At 44.0% G+C, this 14637-nt stretch overlaps 1 protein-coding gene across 1 annotated transcript in view; it reads left to right on the top strand.

The window, feature by feature from the left end:
- The window catches only part of LOC111949812 (neurobeachin-like), a 17603-nt gene that overhangs the window by 2080 nt on the left and 886 nt on the right, over positions 1-14637 (top strand). The window contains exons 2-6 of the mRNA XM_070433861.1: positions 487-613; positions 4445-4579; positions 7522-7668; positions 8989-9186; positions 9510-9667. Of these exons, the coding sequence (XP_070289962.1) occupies positions 487-613; positions 4445-4579; positions 7522-7668; positions 8989-9186; positions 9510-9667 (765 nt within the window). The remainder of the gene's footprint in view (positions 1-486; positions 614-4444; positions 4580-7521; positions 7669-8988; positions 9187-9509; positions 9668-14637) is intronic.

Raw genomic sequence — 14637 nt, 5'->3', positions numbered from 1 at the left:
GAGATCAATAGCCTCAAGAGAAGAGTTTATCAACCACTACTCCAGATAGATAGGGAGAGGAGTCCTTAAAGAGGAGGAGAGGAGGAGAAGTAGAGGACTGAGAGGAACATTGGGATGGGAGAGGAGGGAGGAGATGAAAAGGAGAGGAGAGGAGCGGAGAGGAACAGCCTGGGAGAATGAGAGCGGGAGTGGCAGAGAATGAGAGGGAGTGGTGGAGAGAGGGCGAGGTAAAGAGAGGGATGACCAGAGTGGAAAGTGAATTAATTTGTCAGAAACAGACACAATAGTTACTATCATTATCCTTCTGGTGTGGATAGTGTTTGGTTGACATAAACCTGATAGATACAAGATAATCATTCCTCCAGTGAGAGAAAGGCATTATTTTTCCTGATTATCTACAATGTGAAACATCAAATCGAGAGAGACAATCTGAAATTAGAAATGTAATGTTCGCACCTCGTAATTTTGATACTGTTTCTTTTGCAGCTTTCGCACCAGTAAAGGAATCGGCTACTCTGCACATTTCGTGGGCAACTGTCTGATCGTGACATCGCTGAAGTCTAAAGGCAAAGGCTTCCAGCACTGTGTCAAATATGACTTTCAACCTAGGAAGGTAAGAGATGCTTTGGCGGACATCACTGTGCTTATTTAATTGTACCATTTCAAACCGATACCAGAACCCAGGACCTGTGCCTTGCAAACACACACGAATGCCCTGCTGAAAGGTTCTTAGACACTTGCGCCAACGAAACGCTAGCAGTTCGGCCGTGCAAGTGGAGACTACAAGGGTGACCAGGTTTCATCTGTTACCCTGGTAGTGATCAGTGATCAATGGTCAGTGTGCTTACACCAGCCTACAAGTCACATAGCTGATGATCAGTAGAGGGCTTATGCAGCAGTGTGCAGGTCCCATATGTGAGTGATGGTGTGTTGAGGTGCGGCTGATAGAATAGGATCATCAGTCTGCTGCTCTATAGGACTGTGTTGATCTTGTCAGAATGTTATGGATGAGGCCTGACCACCAGCCTGTTGCCATATGAGTACTATCAGGAAAATCCCTTAATTATCTCTGTAGTTATATGTATTAAGTGTTTTAGGCTGTGTTTACACAGCCACCCTGTCCAAATCAGATTTTCTTTCTGTATCCAATCTTTTTTTCTGACTGTCCACACTCAATGTGACCCATATCAGATTTGCGCATTCACACTGACGTAGCCTCTGAAGTAGCACATAGAGGCAATGCTCATTTCCTGTTACTGTTCCTTTAAATGTGTCAAACTGCTTTGCTTTATCTTGGCCAGGTCGCAGTTGCAAATCAAATCAAATCAAATGGATTTATATAGCCCTTCTTACATCAGCTGATATCTCAAAGTGCTGTACAGAAACCCAGCCTAAAACCCCAAACAGCAAGCAATGAAGAAGCCACGGCTGGCTAGGAAAAACTCCCTAGCAAAGGCCAAAACCTAGAAAAAAACCTAGAGAGGAACCAGGCTATGAGGTGGTGGCCAGTCCTCTCTGGCTGGTGCGGTGTGCTACGCACTGGTATAGAGTAAAACAGAACATGGCCAAGATGTTCAAATGTTCTAAATGACCAGCATGCAAGTTAGCACCTCAGGAGTAAATGCCAGTTGGCTTTTCATAGCCGATCATTAAGAGTATCTCTACCGCTCCTGCTGTCTCTAGAGAGTTGAAAACAGCAGGTCTGGGACAGGTAGCACGTCCGGTGAACAGGTCAGGGTTCCATAGCTGCAGGCAGAACAGTTGAAACTGGAGCAGCAGCACGGCCAGGTGGACTGGGGACAGCAAGGAGTCATCATGCCAGGTAGACCTGAGGCATGGTCCTAGGGCTCAGGTCCTCCTAGAGAGAGAAAGAAAGAGAGTTATATGAACTTGTTCTCAACTGGCCTACCTGGTTAAATAAAGGTGAAATAAAAAAATAAAAATGTTGGGGTGGTGGTCATGGTTCAGCAGGTCTTGTGCAAAAATAACCCTTCAGAGCAAAATGTTATCTGATCTGACTGTCCAGACAGAGGTCGCATATGGAGGATCGTGTTTGTATCAAGAATGGGATCCAAGTATAAATTGGAAGTCAAAAGATGAGATTCCATGTAGTTTTGTGCTGTTTACACATTAAGGAAAAGATCCGATAGGCATCAGATATGCAAATCATTGGCAAAAGACCTGAATTGGGCTGCCTGTGTAAACGCAGCCTCCAAGTAGGAGAGCTGATCTAAGATCGGTGCTGATCTAGAATCCATGTAATCTAATTAATTTTGATCTAAAAGTTGAATCAATCCTAAATCAGCACGGAGATGCTTGATGCATACAGCCTCTGGCATATAACAGTGACAGCGTCTTCATACAACTTCAGAAGATCTTTACAGCAAACCTGGTATACCTGTGGTTTGGGAAAGACATGTTGTATATGGAGTACTGAATTCTGCTGTGTTGGTTCAGTACATGTCATAATAGATCATATACAATGTGAGCAGTTTGACTTTATTAACAGATCATCAGGGACAGAAAATGCAGCGCAGTTGTTAGGATAGACAAACATCTGTCACAACAAACCACTCCAAAACAAGCCTAGCCAGTAGCTGACAGTGTCTCCAGTCTCAACAGACCAGGGAGAGAGAGAACATCATAACCTGTTCTGTTTAACACTCTCACAGGGACCTCCTCACAGGAACAGCTGGCTGTGCCGTGAGATGAGATGAGAGCGTAGAGAGGAATGGTAATGTACCTTGGGATGTCTGACACCCTACCTGCCTCTCTCCCAGTAGAGATAACATGCTGGTTCAAGGCTGCTCTCAGTCATTTACAGCCTTCGGTTAAACAGCTGTCAGTAACAATGATGTGTCTGACATGGCACCCTATTCTGTACATAGTGCAACACTATGTAAGGAAATAAGTTCCCCCTCTCGTCCGCTCCTCTCTGCACCAGGTCAACGTTTCTATTAGTGAAGTCATCAGTGATCATTAAAGTAGAGGGCAGACTTTGATCTAAAGATATCCTCAAATCAATGATCTGCTTTCCTGGTGATTCAAAGTGATCTTAAAGAGGGCATTGCCTCTTAATCGTCAACTGGAGTAATCTGATCCACTCTGCCGTAGTCATGTTGATGATGTGTTTACATCCTGTTGATCTGCAGTAGATCAACATAGTGAGGGTTGCAGCTGTAACTGCTTCATCTAAAGCCCTACATTGAGATGATCCGTGTACAGGTTAGATTTTCGAATGTATCAGAGAACCACCTTGTGGATAACCATATGGTCTGGAATTCTGTGTTATCTATGCTATGCAGAATGTATGGATAACCATATGGTCTGGAATTCTGTGTTATCTATGCTATGCAGAATGTATGGATAACCATATGGTCTGGAATACTGTGTTATCTATGCTATGCAGAATGTATGGATCCGTATGGTCTGTGATACTGTGTTTATTATGCTATGCAGAATGTATGGATAACCATTGGTTGGAATACTGTGTTATCTTATGCTATGAGAATGTATGGATAACGTATGGTCTGGAATACTGTGTTATTATGCTATGGCTAGAATGTTGGATACCGATATGGTTGGAATACTGTGTTATCTTTGCTATGCAGAATGTATGGATAACATATGGTTGGAATACTGTGTTATCTATGCTATGCAGAATGTATGGATACATATGGTCTGGAATCTGGTGTTATCTTATGCTATGCGATGTATGTGATACCGTATGTCTGGAATACTGTGTTATCTATGCTTGCAGAATGTATGGTAACATCATGGTCTGGAATACTGTGTTATCTATGTATGCAGAATGGTTGGATAACCTATGGTCTGGGAATCTGTGTTATCTATGCTATGCTAGAATGTATGGATAAGCATATGGTCTGGAATACTGTGTTATCTATGCTATGCAGGTAGTATGTGTAATACTTGCCATGTCTTGCAATATGTATGAGGTCAGAGGCTAGCTGAATACCATGATCTATTGGTCTCTAGGTGACTAAACAAACCAATAGGCTGCGTCGTTTTACAACCTGTTCGATACAGTTGGATGAATGGTTGTAGTTGTCTAGTGTTATTTATGGTGTGGAACTGCATTGCTCACTCATTCACTCACTCACTCCACTCACTCACTCATCACTCCATTCACACTCATCACTCACTCACTCACTCACTCTCCTCACTATAACTCACCTCACTCTCAACCACTCCTACTATGACTCGATCATCATCACTCACCACTACCTCAGTCACCATTCTACTGGAAAAAGCTCACTCAATTGTTAATTCACGTTCGGAACTGCTTGCACCTCTGCACTCAACTACTCCTCAGCTCACTCACTCACTTATTCACTCACTTCTCTCTACGTCTCTATTCCATCATCTTTCACTCTCTACGTTTCTCTCTAATACCTCTGGCTGAACCGTCTCTTAGTAGTTTTAGTGGATTGTATACTGTCACGGCTCATTACGTATACCCAACATCTACAACCGCTGGAGGAACAGTGAGATCCGTTGCTACGTCAACGGTCAGCTGGTCTCCTATGGCGACATGGCCTGGCACGTCAACACCAGCGATGTGAGAATGCTCCTCATTGCTGATTGATTGGTTGATTGATGCTTGATTGATTGACTGACTCTCCTGTCACTGCTTATTCCTGTTGTGACCTCTACAAGGTCGTGTTCAGTACGGCACAGAGGCACATTTTGAACAGTTTTGAAACATTTCTTATTGGACAAGTGGAATTACAATCTGTTTCACTCCGTTTTCCCCTGTTTTCGTCCCCACTGAACACAGCCGTGGTGGTAGTAATATGTGTGGTTGTGATGGTTGTGTCTGTGATATTTGTGGTTGTGATGGTTGTGTCTGTGATATTTGTGGTTGTGATGGTTGGGATGTTTGTGGTTGTGGTGTTTGTGTATGTAATGTTTGTGGCTGCAAGTACAGCATTTGATCATATGCCACAGTTTGAAATCATCAGAGCCTGGGGCTCTGGTCAAAAGTAGTGCACTATATAGGGAATAGGGTGCCATTTGGGGCACATGCCAGAGATGCATAAATCCTCTGTGGTGCTCATTGAGTTTCAGCGCTGTGGCAGAGTTTACTCTTGGGAGCAGCGCTGCATTTTTCAAAGCTCCCATTTGAATAACCATTTATCAGGGAGATGTTTGAAGAGAGGAAGGCCATAGAAGAAGAGACAGGAAGGGAGGATGACAAATTGAGAGAATAGCTTAATGTAATGTAGGAGAAAGATGAAGGCTGTTATCTGCAGAGTTAGGGATGGTGCTATCTACAGAGTTAGAGATGGTGCTATCTACAGAGTTAAGGATGGTGCTATCTACAGAGTTAAGGATGGTGCTATCTACAGAGTTAAGGATGGTGCTATCTACAGAGTTAGGGATGTGCTATCTACAGAGTTAGGGATGGTGCTATCTACAGATTAGGGATGGTGCAATCTACAGAGTTAGGATGGTGCATCTACAGAGTTAGGATGTGCTATCTACAGAGTTAGGATGTGGCTATCACAGATAGAGGATGGTGCTATCTACAGAGTTAGGGATGGTGCTATCTACAGAGTTAGGATGGTGCTATCTACAGAGTTAAGGATGTGCTATCTACAGAGTTAGGATGGTGCTATCTACAGAGTTAGGGATGGTGCTATCTACAGAGTTAGGGATGGTGCATCTAAGAGTTAGGAATGGTGCTATCTACAGAGTTAAGGATGGTGCTATCTACAGAGTTAGGGATGGTGCTATCTACAGAGTTAAAAGTGGTGCTATCTACAGAGTTAAGGATGGCTATCTACAGAGTTAGGATGGTGCTATCGTACAGAGTTAAGGATGTGCTAATCGACAGATTATAGGAATGGTGCTATCTACAGAGTTAGGATGGTGCTATCTACAGGTTAGGATGTGCTATCTACAGAGTTAGGATGGTGTTGCTATCACAGAGTAGGATGGTGCTACTACAGAGTTAGGATGGTGCTATCTACAGAGTTAGGGATGTGCTATCTACAGAGTTAGGATGGTGCTATCTACAGAGTTAGGATGGTGCTATCTACAGAGTTAGGGATGGTGCTATCTACAGAGTTAGGATGGTGCTATCTACAGAGTTAGGGATGGGCTGCTATCTACAGAGTTAGGGATGGTCTATCTACAGAGTTAGGGATGTGCTATCTACAGAGTTAGGGATGGTGCTATCTACAGAGTTAAGATGGTGCTATCTACAGAGTTAAGGATGGTGCATCTACAGAGTTAGGATGGTGCTATCTACAGAGTTAGGATGTGCTATACAGATAGATGTGCTATCTACAGAGTTAAGGATGGTGCTATCTACAGAGTTAGGATGTTGCTATCTACAGAGTAAGGATGGTGCTATCTACAGAGTTAGGATGTGCTATCTACAGAGTAGGATGGTGTATCTACAGAGTAGGATGGTGCTATCTACAGAGTTAGGGATGGTGCTATCTACAGGGTTAGGGATGGTGCTATCTACAGAGTTAGGATGGTGCTATCTACAGATTAGGATGGTGTGCTACCTACAGAGTTAGGATGGTGCTATCTACAGAGTTAGGATGTGCTATCTACAGAGTTAGGATAGGTGCTATCTACAGAGTGTTAGGATGGTGCTATCTACAGAGTTAGGATGGTGCTACCTACAGAGTTAGGATGGGCTATCTTACAAGTAGGGGATGGTGCTATCTACAGAGTTAGGGATGGTGCTATCTACAGAGTTAGGGATGGTGCTATCTACAGAGTTAAGAATGGTGCTATCTACAGAGTTAGGGATGGTGCTATCTACAGAGTTAGGGATGGTGCAATCTACAGAGTTAGGGATGGTGCAATCTACAGTGTTAGGGATGGATGGGGTGTGTGTAGTGGATATTATTATAACACACGGCAGGGGCTACACGTACATGTTTATAAGGGCAAACACGGGCTATGGTCTATGGGCTATGGTCAAAGGTAGTGCACTACATACAGAATAGGGTGCCATTTGGAATGCAGACCTAAGTGTCTGCCAGCCTTCCTTTTTCTCTGAGTGGCAATCTATTAGAGGCCCTGTAAATCATGCGCTCTCATAATTATCCTATTTGCCCATTCAAAAGCTGTCATCCAGTTTTTTTGTCTGTTAATTGCTCTGATGCGCAGCTGTCTTTGAAGTTTGGATGATGTTGTAACCTCTCTGAGTCTGCTGGAGGATTTAAAAGACATGACCCTATCCTCTCATCTCTGTCTCAGTGTCCGTATAATGGCCCTAACCATTTCCCAGAGCCATATATAGAGAGAAAGTTTGGTCATTGTGGTTTATGTTTGAACGTTATAAATATATCCTTCTTTGTATCATTTTACAGAGCTATGATGAACCCTATTTTTCTCTCTCTGTGTCCCTGTACAACCCTGATCCTCTCCCCTCTCTCTCTCCTCTCTCTCTCTCTCTCCTCCCTCTCCCGCTACAGACCTATGATAAACCCCCTGCTCTGTGTGCTCGTGTACTGACCCTCTCCTCTCCCTCTACAGAGTTATGATAAGTGCTTCCTGGGTTCGTCAGAGACAGCTGATGCTAACAGGGTATTCTGTGGTCAGCTGGGGGCCATCTATGTGTTCTCTGAGGCTCTCAACCCAGCTCAGATATTTGCCATTCATCAGCTGGGAGCGGGCTATAAGGTATGTACTGGGCTGACTGAATTAGGTTACTGATAGGTTAGCTCAGGATATGAATAACTTTAATGGTACATGCACAACGTCAGCTACACATATCAATCTGTGAAATCAATGCTGCTTGCCACAGTTCCCTGCTACCTGGTGTCTCTATCCAAAGTGCTTTGTTTGCATGTGTCATGTGTCCTAACACTGTATAGACTGAATGCACAATGTTCTGTTCCCTGGCTGCCTCTGAAACTATGGTTTGGACTGTTGAACAGACCCAGACATACTTGAACGCTGTGTCTGTCGTTGATCCAGTGTAGGTTGGGACCATAGTTAGTCATAGCCTGTCTCATTCAGTCTGTCAGGAGACACCAACAGACAGGGCAGTCTAACAGGGAATAGGAGACACCGACAGACAGGGCAGTCTAACAGGGTATAGGAGACACCGACAGACAGGCAGTCTAACAGGGTATAGGAGACACCGACAGACAGGGCAGTCTAACAGGGTATAGGAGACACCGACAGACAGGGCAGTCTAACAGGGTATAGATGACACCCACTTCCGTTGTTGCTGGGTTTTATTAGTATGTCCTGTCTGCATGTAATAGTGGAGTTGCCAGAGAGAAGCTGGCTGTAGAGGCCTGCAGACTGAGCCTTACTCTACCAGGCCCCAGGAGGTTGTTAACTAGCGGATATGGGATCATAATAACCCCAGTGTGTGTCTGGTCTACTGAGCCTGGTACAGTGTATACTCTGCTTGTTATCTCAGCTATCTACATCTCTTCATGAGAGAGAAGCTCCACTATTTCAGTTCAGTGTACGTCTCATCTATTTCAGTGTAGGCCTCATCTCTCTCCATCTGAATCATCATGTCTGTAGCTAGAAGAGGGATGTGTCTCGCCTCTCATCACTCCTCTATGTCTGTGGCCGTTCATTCATTATTCACTCCTCCGTTGAGAGGACTTTCCTGATTTACTGATTAATAACATACCAATTGACGATGCATTGATTGATTAATTGAGCTCCTCTCTCACCTGCCATCCTTAATGGATTGGTTACATTAAGACTGAGTGACTCTGTTATCGATCAGCAACATGTTCCATTAATATATAAATATGACACTACTGCTACTGCTGCTGAGGTATGGATGGCACCTCCAGTTTAGTAGAAGAATGAGCTGTCATGATACAATACCTTATCACTTCTCACTTCTCCCACTCTCTGTCTGTCCCTATCTCTCTCTGCCTTTCTCCCATATCTCTTTCTCTTCTCCCTCTCTCGGTCTCTCTCCCTCTATCCCTCTCTCTGTCTGTCTCTCTATTCCTCCCCTCTCTGTAGAGTACGTTTAAGTTTAAGTCGGAGAGTGACATCCACCTGGCGGAGCACCATAAGCAGGTCCTGTATGATGGGAAGCTGGCCAGCTCCATCTCCTTCACCTACAACGCCAAGGCTACAGACGCCCAGCTCTGCCTGGAGTCATCACCCAAGGAAAACGCCTCCATCTTTGTCCACTCACCCCACGCCCTTATGCTACAGGTTAGTTTCACTACATGTCCTTATCCAGGTACAGATGCTGTCAAATATATTGGCACCCTTGCACTTTACAATTTAGTGCAATGGAGCACAATTATCTGTTTTCTCTTTTTAAAAATGATATAATTTTTATCGAAAAGTTTTTTCAATTTCAACAAATTTTACAAGAAATAGTGAATCGTGCAAGGGTGCCAATATATTTGACCGGTAACTGTAAGTCTCACCCCATGTCCTTATAAAACAGGTTCGTCTCACCCCATGTCCTTATTACTGTATATACGTCTAATTAAGTTACAGTAAACTAACACTGTATTGTTCCCTGGTAGGATGTGAAGGCCATAGTGACCCACTCCATCCACAGTGCCATCCACTCAATAGGAGGGATCCAGGTGCTGTTCCCTCTCTTCTCCCAGCTGGACTACCATCAACCCAATGCCCAGCACAACTACCAGCACCATGAGACCCAGCTGGAGACTACCGTCTGGTGAGTGCATGACGTTTCTGACATCTTCAAGTAAGTGTCTGAGTCTTCTACTATGAGAATGTTGAGAATGAACTTTCTAATTTACCCCGTCTTGCTGATCCTTGTCCTGAAGGTCCAGTGTTGTCCTTATCAGAGCGCTCCAATGAGCCCTGTTCCAATCAGAGTTCAGCCATAATCCTGATTTAGCTCAGTGGCAGAGACCACACTGGGGAGAAACACACACAGCAGCTCTGAGTCAGGCTCTGCTCTGCCTCTGGCCCTCTATCTGGTGCAGCCAGGGCTAAGCCTACTGGGTAGTGTAGTCCTAGCCCTGCCCTGGGTTAAGCCTGATGGGTAGTGTTCCATCCCATACCAGCCCAGCCAAGCCAGCTAGTGAACTCTGAGTGACTGCCTATTCCAGTGAGTCTACCACTAAACTAACTGATGACTTAACCTTAACGCAGGGATGCAAAGTTAGGACCCAAACATATGATATGTGATGTGTGATTAACTCTACAATTAACTCTGTAAATTTAAGATTTCCAGATTGTCCTACTAAATTGTGAACGTAAATTAAATCAAACAGTTACTCTATAAATGAGGAATGCATTTACTCAAATCAACTAACAGATGTATTAGTGACGAATGAATTAACACTCAATTACAGTATACATGAAATACATTATACAGAATAAAAAAGGGTAAATGTCTTACAAATAAGACTCTGAGGGAAAAAGTCTAATGTGTGTCTGTACACACATTGAGCTTGCAAACAAGGCCTCGATGAACCAAAAGAGACTCCGATCTTTTATCCTTGGTAAAACAGAAAATCACATAAATTAACATTTCTTTGCACTTTTCTGGGGGAAAACAAAAGGAAGGACATCACAACCGGATTCTAATCTAATTATCAAACTCGTAAATGTTAGTGTAACGACAGGGCACCGGGAAGCTGCCCAGTAACCGAAAAGTTGCTGGGTCGAATCCTAGAGCTGACAAGGTAAAAATCTGTCGTTCTGCCCCTGAGCAAGGCAGTTAACCCACCTTTCCCTGGGCACCGAAGACGTGGATGTCGATTAAGGCAGCACCCTGCACTTCTCTGATTCAGAGGGGTTGGGTTAAATGTGGAAAACACATTTCAGTTGAAGGCGTTCAGTTGGGCAACTGACTAGGTATCCCCCTCCCTTTTCCCTTTTATCTGATAAGCGATCAGTCAATCATACAATTCTGACCAGTCTTTCTGAAAATACATTAAATCAGAACATGTACAGTACAACAAGACATATCAAACTGTTCAACTCTTTGAGCTCTCCAAACATGATAATAATACAAGGTCAGGTCCAATTTTAATCGCTTTCAACCTTGAGAGCTTCTCCTGTACTTCATGGGAATGTCCTGCCCAGGGTTGAAGGTGCGAGCAAGGATGTACCTCACTCTTTGAAATGGTAAAACATGGTTATTTCTCTAGATTGAATAAACTACAGAACAAAATACAAACCCTCCAAACCAAAAAGTCCTGTGGTGTTGATGGTATCCGAAAGGAAATGATAAGATATACAGACCACAAATTCCAATTGGCTATACTTAAACTCTTTAACATCATCCTCAGCTCTGGCATCTTTCCCAATATTTGGAACCAAGGACTAATCACCCCAATACATAAAAGTGGAGACAAATTTGACCCCAATAACTGCCGGGGGATATGCGTCAACAGCAACCTTGGGAAAATCCTCTGCATTATCATTAATAGCAGATTTCCTCAGTGAAAACAATGTACTGAGCAAATGTCAAATGAGCTTTTTACCAAATTACCATACGACAGACCACGTATTCACCCTGCACACCCTAATAGACTAACAAACAAACCAAAACAAAGGCAATTTAAAAAAAGCTTTTGACTCAATTTGCCATGAGGGTCTGCTATACAAATTGATGAAAATCGGTGTTGGGGGTAAAACATACAACATTATAAAATCCATGTACACAAACAACAAGTGTGCAGTTAAAATTAGCAAAAAACAGACACATTTCTTTCCAGAGGGCTGTGGGGTGAGACAGGGATGCAGCTTGAGCCCCACCCTCTTCAACATATACAGTGCATTTGGAAAGTATTCAGACCCTTTCACTTTTTCCACAGGCTTATTCTAAAATGGATTGAATAAAAATAATTCCAGATCAATCTACACACAATACCCCATAATGACAAAGTGAAAACAGGTTTTTAGAAATGTTTGCAAATGTAGCTCGAAGGAATTGTCCGTAGAACTCTGAGACAGGATTGTGTCGAGGTACAGATCTTGAAAAGGGTACCACATTTTTTTGGCAGCATTGAAGGTCCCCAAGAACACAGTGGCCTCCATCATTGTTAAATGGAAAAAGTGCGGAACCACCAAGACTCTTCCTAGAGCTGGCCGCCTGGCCAAACTGAGCAATCGGGGGAGAGGGGCCTTGGTCAGGGAGGTGACCAAGAACCCAGTGGTCACTCTGACAGAGGTCCAGAGTTCTTCTGTGGAGATGGGAGAACTTTCCAGGACAACCATCTCTGCATCACTCAACCAATCAGGCATTTATGGTAGAGTGGCCAGACGGAAGCCACTCCTCAGTAAAAGGCACATGACAGCCCACTTGGAGTTTGCCAAAAGGTGCCTAAAGCACTCTCAGACCATGAGAAACAAGATTCTCTGGTCTGATGAAACCAAGATTGAACTCTTTGGCCTGAATGCCAAGCGTCACGTCTGGAGGAAACCAGACACCGCTCATCACCTGGCTAATACCATCCCTACGGTGACGCATGGTGGTGGCAGCATCATGCGGTGGGGATGTTTTTCAGCAGCAGGGACTGGGAGACTAGTCAGGATCGAGGGAAAGATGAACGGAGCAAAGTACAGAGAGATCCTTGATGAAAACCTGCCCCAGAGCCCTCAGGAGCTCAGACTGGGGCGAAGGTTCACCTTCCATCTGGACAACAACCCTAAGCACACAGCCAAAATAATGCAGGAGTGGCTTCGGGACAAATCTCTGAATGTCTTTGAGTGTCCCAGCCAGATCCCGGACTTGAACCCGATTGAACATCTCTGGAGAAACCTGAAAATAGCTGTGCAGCAACGCTCCCCATCCAACCTGATAGAGCTTGAGAGGATCTGCAGAGAAGATTGGGAGAAACTCCTCAAATACAGGTGTGCCAAGTGTCATACGTAGTAGTGTCATACATTTGCAAAAATTTCTACAAACCTGTTTTTGCTTTGTCATTATGGGGTATTGTGTGTAGATTGATGAGGGAAAAAACGATTTAATCCATTTTAGAATAAGGCTGTAACATAACAAAATGTGGAAAAAGTGATTCTACAACCACCTAAAAGGAAGCAATTCCCAAACCTTCCATAACAAAGCCATCACATACAGACAGATTAACTTAGAGAAGAGTCCCCTTTAGCAAGCTGTTCTTGGGGCTCTGTTCACAAACATAAACAGACCCCACAGAGCCCCAGGACAGAAACACAATTAGACCCAACCAAAACATGACAAAAATATAATTACTTGATACTTTGGAAAGAATTTACCAATAAAACAGAGCAACATGGAATGCTATTTGGCCCTAAACAGTGAGTACATAGTGGCAGAATACCCGACCACTGTGACTGACCCCAAAAATTAAGGAAAGCTTTGACTATGTACAGACTCATTGAGCATAGCCTTGCTATTGAGAGAAGCCGCCATAGGCAGACCTGGCTCTCTAGAGGGATACCTAGTGAGTTGTCCAAATAAATGTATTCAACTGAAATGTGTTTTCTCTGAATCAGAAAGGTGCGGGGGGCTGCCTTAATTGACATCCATGTCTTCGGCGCCCGGGGGTTAACTGCCTTGCTTAGGGGCAGAACGACAGATCTTTACCTTGTCAGATCAGGGATTCAATCCAGCAACATTCCAGTTACTGGCCCAATGCTCTCACCACTAGGCTACCTGCCGCACCAAGAGAAGACATTGTGTGCACACTACCCACAAAATGAGGTGGACACTGAGCTTCACTTCCTAACCTCCTGCCAAATGTATGACCATATTAGAGACACATACAGTATTTCCATCAGATTACACAGACCCACAAAGAATTCCAATTTTGATAAACTCACATGTCTGTTGGGTGAAATTCCACAGTGTGCCATAACAGCAGCAAGATTTGTGACCTGTTGCCACAAGAAAAGGGCAACCAATGAAGAACAAACACCAATGTAAATACAACCCATATTTATGTTTTTTATTTCCCCTTTTGTACTTTAACAATTTGCACATTATTACAACACTGTATATAGACGTAATATGACATTTGAAATGTCTCTATTACTTTGAAACTTCTGTGAGTGTAATGTTTACTGTTCATTTTTTAATGTTTATTTCACTTTTGTTTATTATCTATTTCACTTGCTTTGGCAAAGCCTGTTGAATTGAATTAATGCCATTAATCATGATTGACAACACGGTGTGCTGGCGCCAGCCAGTTGCAGACGTAGTCTGTATCCATAGTCTAAGAAGGTCATCATATCTCCCCACTACACTGGCTCTTGTCCTGCAGAGCTGTGTGCTCATCACTGTGTCCTTGTGATTTGTCTGGGCCTGGAGAGAGTCCCTCTGGAGGATGGGAGGAAAGCGGATTAGCGAGTGTCAGAGAGCGCCTCTGTCATACTGCCAAGACACAGTCACTCTGCCAGGACAGGCTTTAACTGAGGGACCCACTACGGAAACAGTAACTGACCCCAATGCAGCAGTAAACAGCCCCTCCACTTCTTCTCAGAGGACACCATGTCTTTGGGATTAGAGACTGATAAAAGGACTAGGAGATGGGCTGGGGCTACAATATGAGGTTTGGAGCAGGGTCTAGGAGACTAGGCTGGGGCTAGGAGAGAAGGCTGGGGCTAGGAGAGAAGGCTGGGGCTAGGAGATGAGGCTGGGGCTAGGAGAGAAGGCTGGGGCTAGGAGATGAGGCTGGGGCTAGGAGA

This window comes from Salvelinus sp. IW2-2015, linkage group LG22, assembly GCF_002910315.2.
Source record: "Salvelinus sp. IW2-2015 linkage group LG22, ASM291031v2, whole genome shotgun sequence".
Classification (NCBI taxonomy): Eukaryota; Metazoa; Chordata; class Actinopteri; order Salmoniformes; family Salmonidae; genus Salvelinus; species Salvelinus sp. IW2-2015.
This window is presented reverse-complemented; position numbering and strand designations above follow the sequence as displayed.